General features: G+C 38.7%; 1 protein-coding gene across 1 annotated transcript in view; it reads left to right on the top strand.

Moving 5' to 3' along the window:
• The first annotated feature begins 11,832 nt into the window (after positions 1-11,832).
• Positions 11,833-13,196, top strand: part of LOC145115228 (MADS-box transcription factor 23-like) — a 30,056-nt gene continuing 28,692 nt past the window's right edge. The window contains exon 1 of the mRNA XM_079051475.1: positions 11,833-12,014. Within this exon, the coding sequence (XP_078907601.1) occupies positions 11,833-12,014 (182 nt within the window). The remainder of the gene's footprint in view (positions 12,015-13,196) is intronic.

Genomic DNA, 13,196 nt, shown 5'->3' with positions numbered 1-13,196 from the left:
AACCTTAATAAAAAGAACATATCTGGTTGATCCTTCTATTTCTTTTCCTATGCAAAACTCACGAGGGCCAAACAACTTTGGGTTCGTAAATCTGCTTAACTTTTGCAGGTAATACGTGACGAGCAGTTTGACTCAGAATGGTACATTGACAGTGGCTGCTCACGTCATATGACAGGAAGGAAGGAAGAGTTGAGAGAATAAAGAGAACTAAAAGACGGTGGCAGAGTGAAGTATGGAAATAACTCACTTGGAGAAATTATAGGATATGGGATGATCACTAACGGAGAATTTTCGATTCGCAAAGTCGCGTATGTGGAAGGATTACAACACAACCTAATCAGTGTTTCGCAACTGGTTGTTGGCACATGAATGAAAGTTTCGTTTGACGATGAAGGTTCTGAAATCATTGAAAAGAAATAAAAGATTCTTCTTCTAAAATCAAAACGCAAAGGCGAAATGTATCCATTGAACATGAATCCTATTCGTGGGAGGCCTGCCATTTCCTACTGACAAAAGCACCTACAGATGATAGTTGGATGTGGCATCGTAGACTTTCACACCTCAACTTCAAAGATATCAACAAGCTTGTTCTTGGTGATCACGTGCGAGGTCTTCCACTCTTGAAATACGACAAGGACCATCTCTGTGGTGTATGTGAAATGGGGAAGCAAAGTAGGAAGAGTCATCCAACTGTAGTGAAAACGAAAGTAATTGAGCCACTCGAACTTCTGCACATCGACCTCTATAGTCCTTCTGCGATTGAAAGTATTGGTGGTAATAAGTATACTCTTGTTACTGTAGATGATTTTTCTCGTTTCACTTGGGTGTATTTTCTTAAGCAGAAATCTGAAGCCACTTCAAAGTTAAAAGACTCCATAAAGCAGACTGAGCTACAATTGCGAAAGCTGGTTCGCAACATTCGCAGCGACAATGGGTTGGAATTCAAACACCAAGTGTTTGAAGAATTTCTAACTACGAAAGGAGTAACGCATAAATTTTCAGCTCCTATACTAAACAATAGAACTGACTCGTCGAAAGGCGAAACCGCTCCCTGTGTGAAGCTACGAGAACCATGCTTTCTTTCGCGAATCTGCCTCTCTACTTCTGGGCCGATGCGATAGGAACTACATGCTTCACCCAAAACCGTTCAATACTCAACAAGCTATTTTCTGTCACCCCTTATGAAATAATAAATAAACGAAAACCTAACGTAAAGTTTTTCCATGTGTTTGGCTCCAGGTTTTTCATTTTCAACTCTAAAGAACAAAGGAACAAATTCGATGCGAAAGCTGACGAAGGTATCTTTTTGGAATATTCGCTGACCTCCAAAGCATATAAGGTTCTCAACAAAAGGTCCAAAAGAATTGAAGAAACCTACTATGTTACATTCGATGATAATTATTTGAAGAGGATTCTGAAAGCTGATAGCCAAACGAAGGAGATCTTTCCACAAGCGAATGCAACAACAGTTCCTCTCTCTACTCTCTACGATGAATTTCTGAATCTTTTCGACGACCCAGAAAAAGTGATTTCGTCTGAGTCCAAGGCAGCTAACAACAAAGGAGATGAATTGAAGAAAATCATAGATGATGCTGCAAAAGAAATGGAACATGAGAATCCCACTCCAAAAGACCATGAAGGTGCACCGCAATCTTCAGATGCGAATGCTACAGTCCATGGGGAGGGTTCACCGTCAACCTCCATACATTATACACATGTTCAGGGGGAGAACGAAACCCCTGATGTTAGCTTCGAACCACCCTTCTAGGGGGAGAATTTGAATCCAGAAGATGGCGATCATACATCATTCGAGGGGGAGAATGGAAATGCGAATGATGATTCGGATATACAATCAGAATTTGAAGAAGTGAATGCGGAATTAGATCCATCATATGATCCAAGCTACCCTCCATTAGCTAAATGGACCAAAGACCATCCAAAATCTCAAGTCATTGGAGATTCTTCTTCAGGTGTTCTTACGAGAGCTCAACAAAAGGTGAAGCGAACTGCACTATTCTCTAAAGTGGAGTTCTGCATGTTCAATTCGTTTATATCCAAAATTAAACCCAAAAACGTTCAAATTGCTCTAGATCACTCAGATTGGGTGCAAGCTATGCAGGAGGAGCTCAATGAGTTCGAACGAAACAAGGTCTGGAGACTTATTCCCACTCCAAAGGATGATTCTATTGTTGGTCTCTAATGGGTTTTTCGCAACAAGTTAGACAAAGAAGGAAACGTCATACGAAACAAGGCACGATTGGTTGTCAAGGGATATTGCCAGGAAGAAGGTATCGACTACGAAGAAACCTTCGCACCAGTTGCAATGTTGGAATCTGTTCGTATATTCTTGGCTTATGCAACACACAACAATTTTGAAGTATACCAGATGGATGTCAAGTGTGCATTTTTAAATGGGGAACTTGAAGAAACAATGTATGTGGAACAACCACCTGGGTTCATAAATGAAAAGTATCCAAATCACTACTACATTCTGGACAAAGCGGTCTATGGTCTGAAACAAGCTCCAAGAGCCTGGTACGAAACTCTTACTCGTTTTTTGAAACAAGCTAAGTTTAAACAAGGTTCGGTCGACCCAGCCTTCTTTCAAAAGAAAGATGGTGACCACTTGATGATCGTCCAAATCTACGTTGATGACATCATTTTCGGTTCCACTAACCCAAGCTTAACCGCTGAGTTCCGAAAAATATGGAAACGAAGTTTGAGATGAGCTCCATGGGTCCGATTAACTTTTTCCTTGGCTAGAACATAAGACAGAGTCAGGAAGGAATCTTTATAAATCGGGAAGCTTATACGAAGACCTTGCTTGCCAAGTTTGGAATGGTAGGAGACTCAAAGGTGAAAGTTCTAATGGCATTCGGAACGAAACTAACACCATCTCTAGAAAAACCAGCTGCAAATATGACGCTTTATCGTCAAATGATAGGTTCTCTAATGTATCTAACTGCTATTCGACCAAATATCATGTTTTCTGATTGTTATTATGCCAGGTTTCAAGCTAATCCTCGAGAACTTCACATGGTTGCTGTTAAGAACATATTCAGGTATCTTAAACGAACATCTTCACTTGGAATATGGTACCCATCAAAGTCTGGTTTCTTTGTGCAAGCATTTTCGGATGCTGATCTTGGAGGATGCAGGTTAGATAGAAAGAGTACAACTGGAGGATGCCAATTTCTTGATGTCAAACTAGTTAGTTGACAATCCAAAAAGCAAACATGTGTTTCCCTATCAACAGCCGAAGCCGAGTACATTGATGCTGCCTCATGCACTTCCCAGGTCATATAGATTCAAAGTCAATTTCGTGACTATGGCCTGAACATGAAACGAATCCCACTATATTGTGACTCCTAAAGTGTCATTCACATTTTTCACTGAGGTATCACTTCATCAAAGATCATGTAGAAGATGGTAATGTTAAGATACATTTTGTTAGATCTGCTGATCAGTTAGCTGACATATTCACAAAAGCCCTACCAGAATCAACATTCAATTAAATTCTTCAAGGCTTAGGAATGATGGAAGTTGAATCTGTTCCAAAACCACTTTCGCTTTCATAGTAACACTTTCACTTTTAGTTACACTTTCGCTCTTGCAGTCTATAGGATATCATGTGAATTGATGCGAATGCTCGCAGTAATTCGCAGTCTTCTTTTGTTCCGCGAATTGGTGTGAACGCTCGCAGTAATTCGCAGCCCTCTTTTATCCTGCAACTTCATATGAAAGCTTGAAGTTTCTCATGATCAATATGTTCGTTCGTGGTTTGGAGCGTTTTATATCCTTTTTTATATTATATATATTTATATTTATATTTTTATATTTTTATTATTTTATTTTATTTTTGTTTTCTTTCTACTTTATTTATTTTATATTACTTTATTATTTTATTTTATTTTTATTGTTCATTCAAAATTACAAAAATATTTATTGACTTTATTTTATTTAATTCTATTTTATTTCTTTTTATTTTAGAAAATCAAAATACAAAAATATTTTCTTTCTTTTCGTCTCTCTTAGTTTACTTATTTCAAATTTTCAAAATCGTTGGATTATTGAGCAGGTTTCATGTCAAGACTCTTGATCGTCTCAATTACAAATGATGGGACAGGTTTAAACTTTCTTATCTATGTACTAGTTAAGTGTCCCTAGAATCATGCTGCTGCATGTTGTCAGAAGCCTCAATGACTCTATGTTGAAGCCTTAACGATTCGATAACACCAATCGTTTCTTCCCAATAAGGTTGTTCGTTCACATAAGTCTCGAGCTACCTTACTCTTCTCATTATGAGTTAAGAGTTCGCTGCTTGGTCACTTTCGCATAGCAGAGGTACACTATTTTCTTTGGAACCACCTCATACTTTTCTCCACTTCTTTCGCATTCACTAATGTAACCCTCGAGACTCTCAGTTATTACCACTGAGGTTTATGGTTACACAACTTCTGTGTTTATGATCTTCAATTCGTTATCACCACGAATTAAGTAAAACCCAAAATCCAACACACTTATACGAATTGACGGTGAACAATTTACATGTTCTAGACTCTTCACCAAGGAATTAACGAAACTCCACTTTCGTGGTATGTACCAAGAAATCTCATTTTCTTTTTGCGAGATCTTAATGAAATGCTCTAGACCTAAGACATTTCTACCAAATAGATCCAGTTTTTTTTTTTTTTTGAGATTTCAAAGCGAATCCATGTTACTTAAAATAATTCCAAAACCTACTTGTTCAATTGACTACACTGGTCAAACAAGTACTCCAATTGAACTTTCAGACTTATATCAAGTTTCATAGTTTCGTTGGAAATAGAACCACCCATTAAAACCTTTAAAAAGATGCCTTTCACTGTTTCTTAATAAACAGATGATCATAATTCAACGGGGAACCACACAGACACTTGTTGGTCTCTCTTGACTTTGAAGGAAGAGATCTTTGCCCGGCATCCACTGTTTCGTGTCTTAAACAAGACATCACTAAAATCCCACACATATGCTTTACTTTATCTCTTTATCTTTGGCATGCTCTCGCACGAAGATCCTTGTGATTTTCCAAAAGTCTGGTTCGTGGCACTCCATTTATTTTCAGTTTCTCAGTTCACCTCATATCTAAATGCGAAAGGTGGTATTCAACTTAACTACGAAAGGGAGAAACTGACGCGACAACTCTAATGGATAAGATTACAAATGGGCGCGTGAAATTTGAATCGCCGCCTGGTTTTCCACCGCCTGACACCTTTTTCTGACGTAATAGTTGTCACATCGCATCTTTTTAGGCGTCGTTTTAGAGGAGAAAATGCAACCGTCACCATACTTTCTCTCTCTTGGTTAACGGTATAAAAGGTTTTCCGACGCTTCATCGATCATTACCATTATCAAAAGATTTCCAAACTCTCAAGGTGATTTTTCTCTCTACTGTTCATCATCTTCTTCAACAAGCATCCATGGCTGCCTCATCTGAAACCCCTTCCGTTCAAGATCAATCTGATCACTCATCACTTCTCTCCATCATGCAAAATCAAAACTTGATTATCGATCTTGATCCTCTCAAGTATGACAGCTTCATGCTACTAATCGTCGAGTGCTTGAAATACTCACCACTGGTTAAAGCTTTGACCACATCAGAGATTGTTCTGATGTCTCTCCTGTCAAAGGCTTACTCATCTGCTTGCTACATCAAGGAAGAACGGAGGATCACCTTTGAAGTTCATAATCAGAAAACCTCAATCACCAAGTTTCGCTTTTGCTCCTTGTTAGGGCTTGATCAGTTCGATGATATGGTAGACGCTGATTCCATCTCAATCGCCGCCATCATGGAGATGTTCTACCAAATGGGTACAAAGAAACCCTAACTACAATCTCAAAATTAAGGAAACCTAATCTGCCACCAGAATTGAATGGGCCCTTTACCCTTCTGTTCAAAAGTTTTTCGGAGCATATGACTGGCTCAGACTGTGCCAGTAAGTTGTTTATGTCCATTATGTATGGGATCTACACTGGAATCAACATCGATTTTGGACCTGTTCTTTGGGCTCAATTGGTACAAAGCACTCATTCAACAACTCGACACAGTGAAATCTCCTGTGCTTGATTCTGGACAATCATTGTTCAGAGGGAAATTGAGAAGCTCCACATTCCAGTGATGCAAGATTCCTTCATGTCTTCCATCTCCACCCTTCACACCACCAACATCATCCTTGTTGATAACTCAAAATTCTCATTTGTTGGCTCCATTCCTAAAGCCATGTTTCGAGATGTTCCCGCAGCAAGTAAAATTCTTGAAGCCTATAGAAAACTTCATGTTTTAGGCTTTCGTCCTTTGGCTCCTGAGATGCAGATGATAATTGATGAAGAAGACAAACCGAAGAAAGGAGGGCAGAAAGGCCTTAAGAAAGGGGAAAAGAAACAAAGTACTAAAGAGGGTTCGTCTGAACCTGCAAAAACCCCCAAGAAATGAAAGGCACAAGCTGGCTCATCTGCAACAGCTCCTGCTCCAACAAAGAAGCGAAAGCTAAAGAAGGCAGCTCGCAAACCCAAATCTCAAACTCCTAGTGAGAGCGAACATTCCCAGTCTGACACTCAATCAGACGTTCGCATTGAAGGGGATGAGCCTGTTCAAAACGAAGACATTGCAACAACTTCATAACCTGAGGTTTCGCAGCCAATTTCCCCGAATCCTGAGGTAACTGTTGAGACTCCTGTCTCAATTCCTATTTCCACTGATTTTGTTGAGACTGTCTCTCCCACTTCCACTGTTTCCATACCAATCTCTATTGCTCCATGCCCATCTGTCTCATTAGGTGTTTCGCAACCACCACCTATTTTCACCGATTCTACCACCACTACCACGCCCATGACCAATGAACCTCCTGTCACTATCAACGCATCTGATGCGAGGGTAGGGGCTTCGGGTTTCACTGCTGGTCATTCAACACCTCCTATTTCTCCTCTACGGCAAGACGATGAAGATACATTTTTCGAAGGTGATGGGTTTGGTTTTGAATCCTTTCAGTTCAGTCCATTCAGAGTTCAGGAGGATAGTGATGATGATGTCCCTGTTACTCAAAGACAGTTCAAGACTATCAACGAGAAGCTAGATTCGTTGATTAGTTCTTCTCAAGCTTCCACAAGTGATGTTTGCTATAAGGCCGCAGTTGAAGCCTTTTTCAAGGCCAATGCAAAAGAACATCAGGCGAATCTCGACAAGGCAAATCAAGCAGTTTCTGATTCAACTGCTATGTGCAAAGAGGTGACTGAAAAAGTTGAAAAACTCCTCTCTGAAGCTCAGGCCTTTATGACGACTTTAAAGACATCTGCTGAGTCCAATACCTCTAAGGCGAATGAGGCGATTGTAGGCCTTCAATCCTCACTACGAAAAGAAAAAGAAGCTCTTGTGCAGGTTCACACTGATCTAAAAGCTAATCACACTGAGTTACGAATCTCAATCTTTACCAAAATTGATAAGTTCGTTGACGATCTGGCAGTTGAAAGCAAGATTATGGACAAACTTGTTGCCCATACAACGACAGTCAAAGTCCACATTGCCAAACTCGCCCAAGCAAACGAAGAAATTAAAGAGCTACAGTCTGAACGAGCTGTCATTAAAAGCTATGTTTGTGATGTTAATGCTTTGCTCTCCAATATTCTTGATTCACATGACCCTATACTTCCAATCTCTATTCGAAGGCATTTGGCTGAAAAGTTTCGTCCTGCTCTTGCCATGCTTAATCGAATTGAGGGTGTTTCAGAGTCTCCCGTCCTTCCAAAACAAGGGGGAGAATCATCAAAAGAACCATCTCAACAACTTCCAAAGGCTAATACTGATACATCTGGTTATGATGAGCAAAAGCCGAAAGCCTCCAGCGAACCGAAGGTTAATGTAGCTTCGGGTTCTAAAGGCAAAGAAAAACTGGTGAACAGTGATGATGAAGAAGAAAGTGAAGTTGATAAATTGAAGATAAAGGCTCGTGATCAACTCTTAGATGAAAACGCTCGCATTGCGAGAGAGGCAGAAGCTAAGGAGCGAGCAGAACACGAAGCTCAGGTCACTTTGGAAAGTCGAAAGACTTTGTTTCCACCATGAACCTTGGAGCGAATCATTAATGAGGCGATTGATAATCCAAGCATGCATTGGTTGGAGCCTGTAACTTCCTTTGATCTGGAAAATTCGCAGGATTCTCAGTTTGACATGCCTATCACTCCGAGAGCATTTCTGTTTCGTAGTTTTGAAGCGACTATGAATGCTCCTGCATCAGATAAAAATGTCGATCAATCATTGATGGAGTTTTACTTGTCCCATGCCAAGCCTTAGTACCTCACATGGAGTGCACAAAAGATTACTGATGTGAAAGTCATAGGGCCAATTGAAACAGGGAGCTTCGTGAATATCAAATTCAAAACAGCAAGAGGATCTGAAAGTGCTGTTCACGAATTTTCATTGGCTGATTTGCCATTCCTAAATCCCTATGATTGGATTGTTTTAATGCATTTCCTTCTGAGAGAAGAAAAGAAGTACGAACCTGTTCTGGGGATCATAAAAAAAATGTTGATTTCGTACATTTATGAAGTGGCGAAGTTTGACATTGAAATCGCCTCAGTTCTGAAGAGGAAACCCACTGCTCCCCTTACTGGCAAGATGAAAGACATCAATAAGATGCAGATAGGGAAGATTGATAAAGAGAACTGGACCGTAATGTTTCATCATGGTTCAGGAGGTAACCTGCAAAAGTGCCTCTTCGCATTGCCCGATAAGCATTTGTTCTCTACAGTTTGCTTGGAGTTTATTTTAGACATCACATGTCAATGCAAACTGAATGATGAAGCTGCGAAGAAGAATTTCTCTTATATGATTCGATGGTACATTGCATTTCGCATGCATCTTCTCGCGGTCATTCCCAAGCTCTTCAAGACTACAAAGAAGATACAACAGTGAAGAGCCTCCCGCCTCAATAGACGCAAACGGGGAGATTGTTGGGTATATGTGTTGCGTCATTGGGCTTATTTTTTTTGTTCATTGTGTAATCGGGTTTGGGCCTGTCCACCCGTTCATTAATTATTAGGGTTTAGCTATTTAAGGTGCATGCATGCACCGTGTTTTGTAATCGTAAAATAGTCTTGTAACCCTACACGCATCTACAGTAGCAATTCTTCATCGAGTTCTTCTGAGGCGTGACTTTAAATCATTCGGCATATTTTGATCCATTATTGTGTTCTTGTTTTCTATTACCTGTTTGAATCTTTCGATCATTAGAGATTTTATCTCAACAGAGAAGGTTGTCTAAGCGTGAGAGGGAGGCTGATCTTTGAGGCATTATGTTCTTTATATAGTGTCCATCCCTAAAATTAGGGTTTTTCATTTTGACCCTCGTACTCCCCGTGTACCTTCTTGTACGCTCTACGTACGAGGCCGCATACCCCGACTCAAACCTCGCACCTACGTTGCGCGTTCTTCCCAACTACGCCTCGCGTAGACCTTTTTTCCTCGGTACGCCCCACGTACTAGGGTTTTCTCCCAAACCCTAACTCTTCCGAATGCCATAACTCACTCGATACAGCTCCGATCTCGACCATCCATATATCCATAGAAAGGCATCGAGACACTCAACACTATTATCAATTCATACTTGCCATCAGATATCCCGAATCTGAAATCCATTTCCCATAAAGCCCTATTGACAAATTATCGAAATACTCTTTTTGCTCCAAGTCACAACCGAATAACCAAAACATCCAATATAGCATCCACCTCCAAATGAGCCCAATAACTGACTTCATCAAGGATTCTAACCCTACTAATACCCAAACCTTGTTCACCATTTCGAAATGAAAATGTCTTGAAAACAGGATGTTACAACTCTCCCCCACTTAAATTAGATTTCGCCCTCGAAATTGCTCCTTGCTAACACTCAAATCACCCCAAACAACCCGAGAAGCGCAACAGAAAAATCAGAACGTAACATGACCTCCCCAAGACAACCGAATCCAACAGAAACCTCCAACCCAAAGAAAAATGAACCTCAATACTCTGCCCTCAAGCACTAAAAGAATGACCATGCTCGGTCGGAAATATCCTCTAATATCCATAACCATAAGCCCCAGCTTCCCTTCAAATGTCCCTTCCAACACTGAGTACCAGGTCAGTTCCCGACCCAAGATTTGAACCTCCGAGGCTACCCTAACACCTCCGACAATATGACTTCACAGTCGTTCTATCCAACTAAGCTGTCTTAACCAATCACACTGGACTCACAGTCACCAAGTTCGCTTTTCCCTAAGCGATTACTACAACCGAATTGAAGTCGCACCTCAACCAATCACACTGTTTACTATATTTTTCTCTCTAACTTATGTACATTTAAAAGCGTAATCATACCTCCAATTATTTTCTTTGTCCATACACCCACTATAAAATAACTCTACATAAAATAAACTAAGTTAACTGAAAAAGCAAGGGTGGTTCAATAACAAACAAAAACATAGATGTGGACGTTTATGTTGGGATGATGAAAAACGTTAGTATAAAGGCTTGCGAGCTGCAGATGGAAGAGTTCAAAGAGCTGCAGATGGAAGAGTTCAAAGAGTTCAAAGAGTGTTATATAATAGGATCGTACCTCATTTTACTATATGGACATCCTATTTATTTTTTAAAGTATTTATATTTGTCGAAGTTAAATTGTTTTTGGAAAAAATTAATTATATATAATTAAATATAATTTGACTTTTTTGAGAAGATATAAATCGGGGGTCAGTTTAGCAGCTTTCTAATTTGAACATAGACATGTTTTGGGTTGTGTGTTTCAAGCGCTGATAGCTAGGTATAATTCAATTCAAATACTCTATAAGAAATGCCTGTATTCGGCCACGTGTTGGTGATCTATAGGTGAGGCAAAGGGCTCAAAAGCATAGACCAAAATAATAATATTTTATATAAATTAAGTTTATTTTATGATAGTCACAATACTTCGTCTGACCGCCCAACTTGTGTTTCGACAAGTTTAAGGTAATCAGCCCAGCAGCCCTCAACACCCCTACCTGTCATATGTCAATATGTCATCACCTTTATCGATTACATAGTTTATTCCCTACTCTCGCGATAATTGGATCTCAAATACTGAAAATCACCATGTCCTTTGATTCCAAATAATGTAAACCAAAATATATACTTCTTTCCTAGTAAAATCAGAATCATTATCTTATTAATAAATAAACTGTTCTAATAAGAAATCCATAAACCAACAATTTTATATAAAATGATAACGGTATTTTGTATTATTTATAGTTAACCATTATTTATATGAAAAAGTAAACATTGCCAGAAAAATCTTACTATAAATTACGTTATCTAGTCATATTAATAAATGGATTTAGTACTTATATACGGTCGTCGGTCGTTTTAATATTTGATGATTAATTTAGCTGTCTATATTCCTTGAAAAGACCAGCTATCTCACACCCAAATAAGAACTCCTTCTTCCCTAAGAATCTTCAATACGGTAATTAAGCTCAAATTAGTAAGCTTTTTCTATATATGTAATCAAGACCCTTTATTTTCAAAGTATTTTCTTTGTCCTCTTTGCATAAATGATCTTACATGGAGACTTTGATATCTTTTTTTAGAAGGAAATTAACTTATAATTAGTTGAGGAAAATTTGGAATTGCATCTTTTTAAAGTTATAACCTGAAGAATATATGATTTCTTGGATTTTCCACTGATATATACGTACACTCACTTTTTTCCTGATTCTCTTTGCTTGTGGTTAATTTCCTTGATCTGATATCAACAGATCGAGAGCAGGTTGCTGAAACCCTACTAATTAATGGGGAGAGGGAAGATTGTGATTCGAAGGATTGATAACTCAACCAGCAGGCAAGTTACTTTCTCTAAGAGAAGGAATGGATTGTTGAAGAAGGCTAAGGAGTTGGCTATCTTGTGTGACGCTGAAGTCGGAGTCATTATCTTCTCTAGCACTGGGAAGCTCCACGAGTTCGCTAGCTCAAGGTTTGGTCAACTTTAATATACTTTTGATACATATACATCTCTTGTTTGACATGTATATATAGTTATCATTTGACCTTGGTCATGCGCAAATTAATGTTAGTTTGTCATACTGCAAAAAGGAAAAAACTAGGGCATCTATACCTGCAACTATATATATACGGTTTGTAGAGAGTAGAGGATGTCACTTTGGTCTCTTTTATTTTTTGGATCGACACATGTGTGGGAGTAGTCAATGATCAATTGATTTGATTCAAGTTGTTGTTTTGGAATAATAAATTTAACAGTAAATTGAAACTTGCTTTCTTATTGATTAAATCAGAAGGCATACATGAGTATATATATGTACTGGAAAAGAAAGGAGAACCCTAGATAAGCTAGGAAACGTTTGAAGCCCTTAAAATAAGGGATAAAGAACAGAAAATAGATAAAGTGCAAATAAGAGATAATCTCAACAAGGAAAGATGGTTAATATACAAATGTGCAGATAGAAGTTGATAGTTGCAGTTAGCTAGCTGCTTATTGGATCTTATTGTGTGTTCTTGAAAGCATAACAAAATGATTTTGCTAGCTAGAATTGCTTTGCCAATTGCCACCCTTTGACTTGAGAGGACAAAATCGTTAAAAGATGTGCATGTGAGGAAGAAATTAAAGGGTGATAAGAAATGGTAAAATTTCACTCTTTTGTGACTCTTGAGGAAGTATATATAAGTATATGTAGTCCTTGTTGGCGGTAGGAAGCACAAATCAAGTCTTACTATACGCATTCAAGAGTCGGTTTTTGATATCCGTGAAAGTTGAACTTTCATGAACCCAATACACGAAAGGCTGGAGATTGGAGTACTCATGAAAATGTTTAATTGTGTCACTTAATTAGAAGGGAGAATAGACTACTGCCCATGGGGATACTAATTAAAAATATGAGTATGTGGTTCAGCTCTGAGTACTTTCAAAACACATAGAGAGCAATTGAAAGTATGAGCTATGTTTTGCATAAATGGAGTCACAGATGCCCTGTAAGGGTGGATACATTAGCAATATGAAACTCAGCTTTATCAATTTGGATTCATTTTAACACATGCACTTAATTTATGCACATCAATCTCAAGTTTGTAGGAAGTTTAGGATTTTGCATGCAAGCACTATAATATATATCTAGCTGATTATTACCCTTAGCTTAATTTT

The sequence above is a fragment of the Lactuca virosa genome, chromosome 5 (genome assembly GCF_052849685.1).
Source record: "Lactuca virosa cultivar CGN04683 chromosome 5, Lactuca_virosa_CGN04683_v6, whole genome shotgun sequence".
Classification (NCBI taxonomy): domain Eukaryota; kingdom Viridiplantae; phylum Streptophyta; class Magnoliopsida; order Asterales; family Asteraceae; genus Lactuca; species Lactuca virosa.
This window is presented reverse-complemented; position numbering and strand designations above follow the sequence as displayed.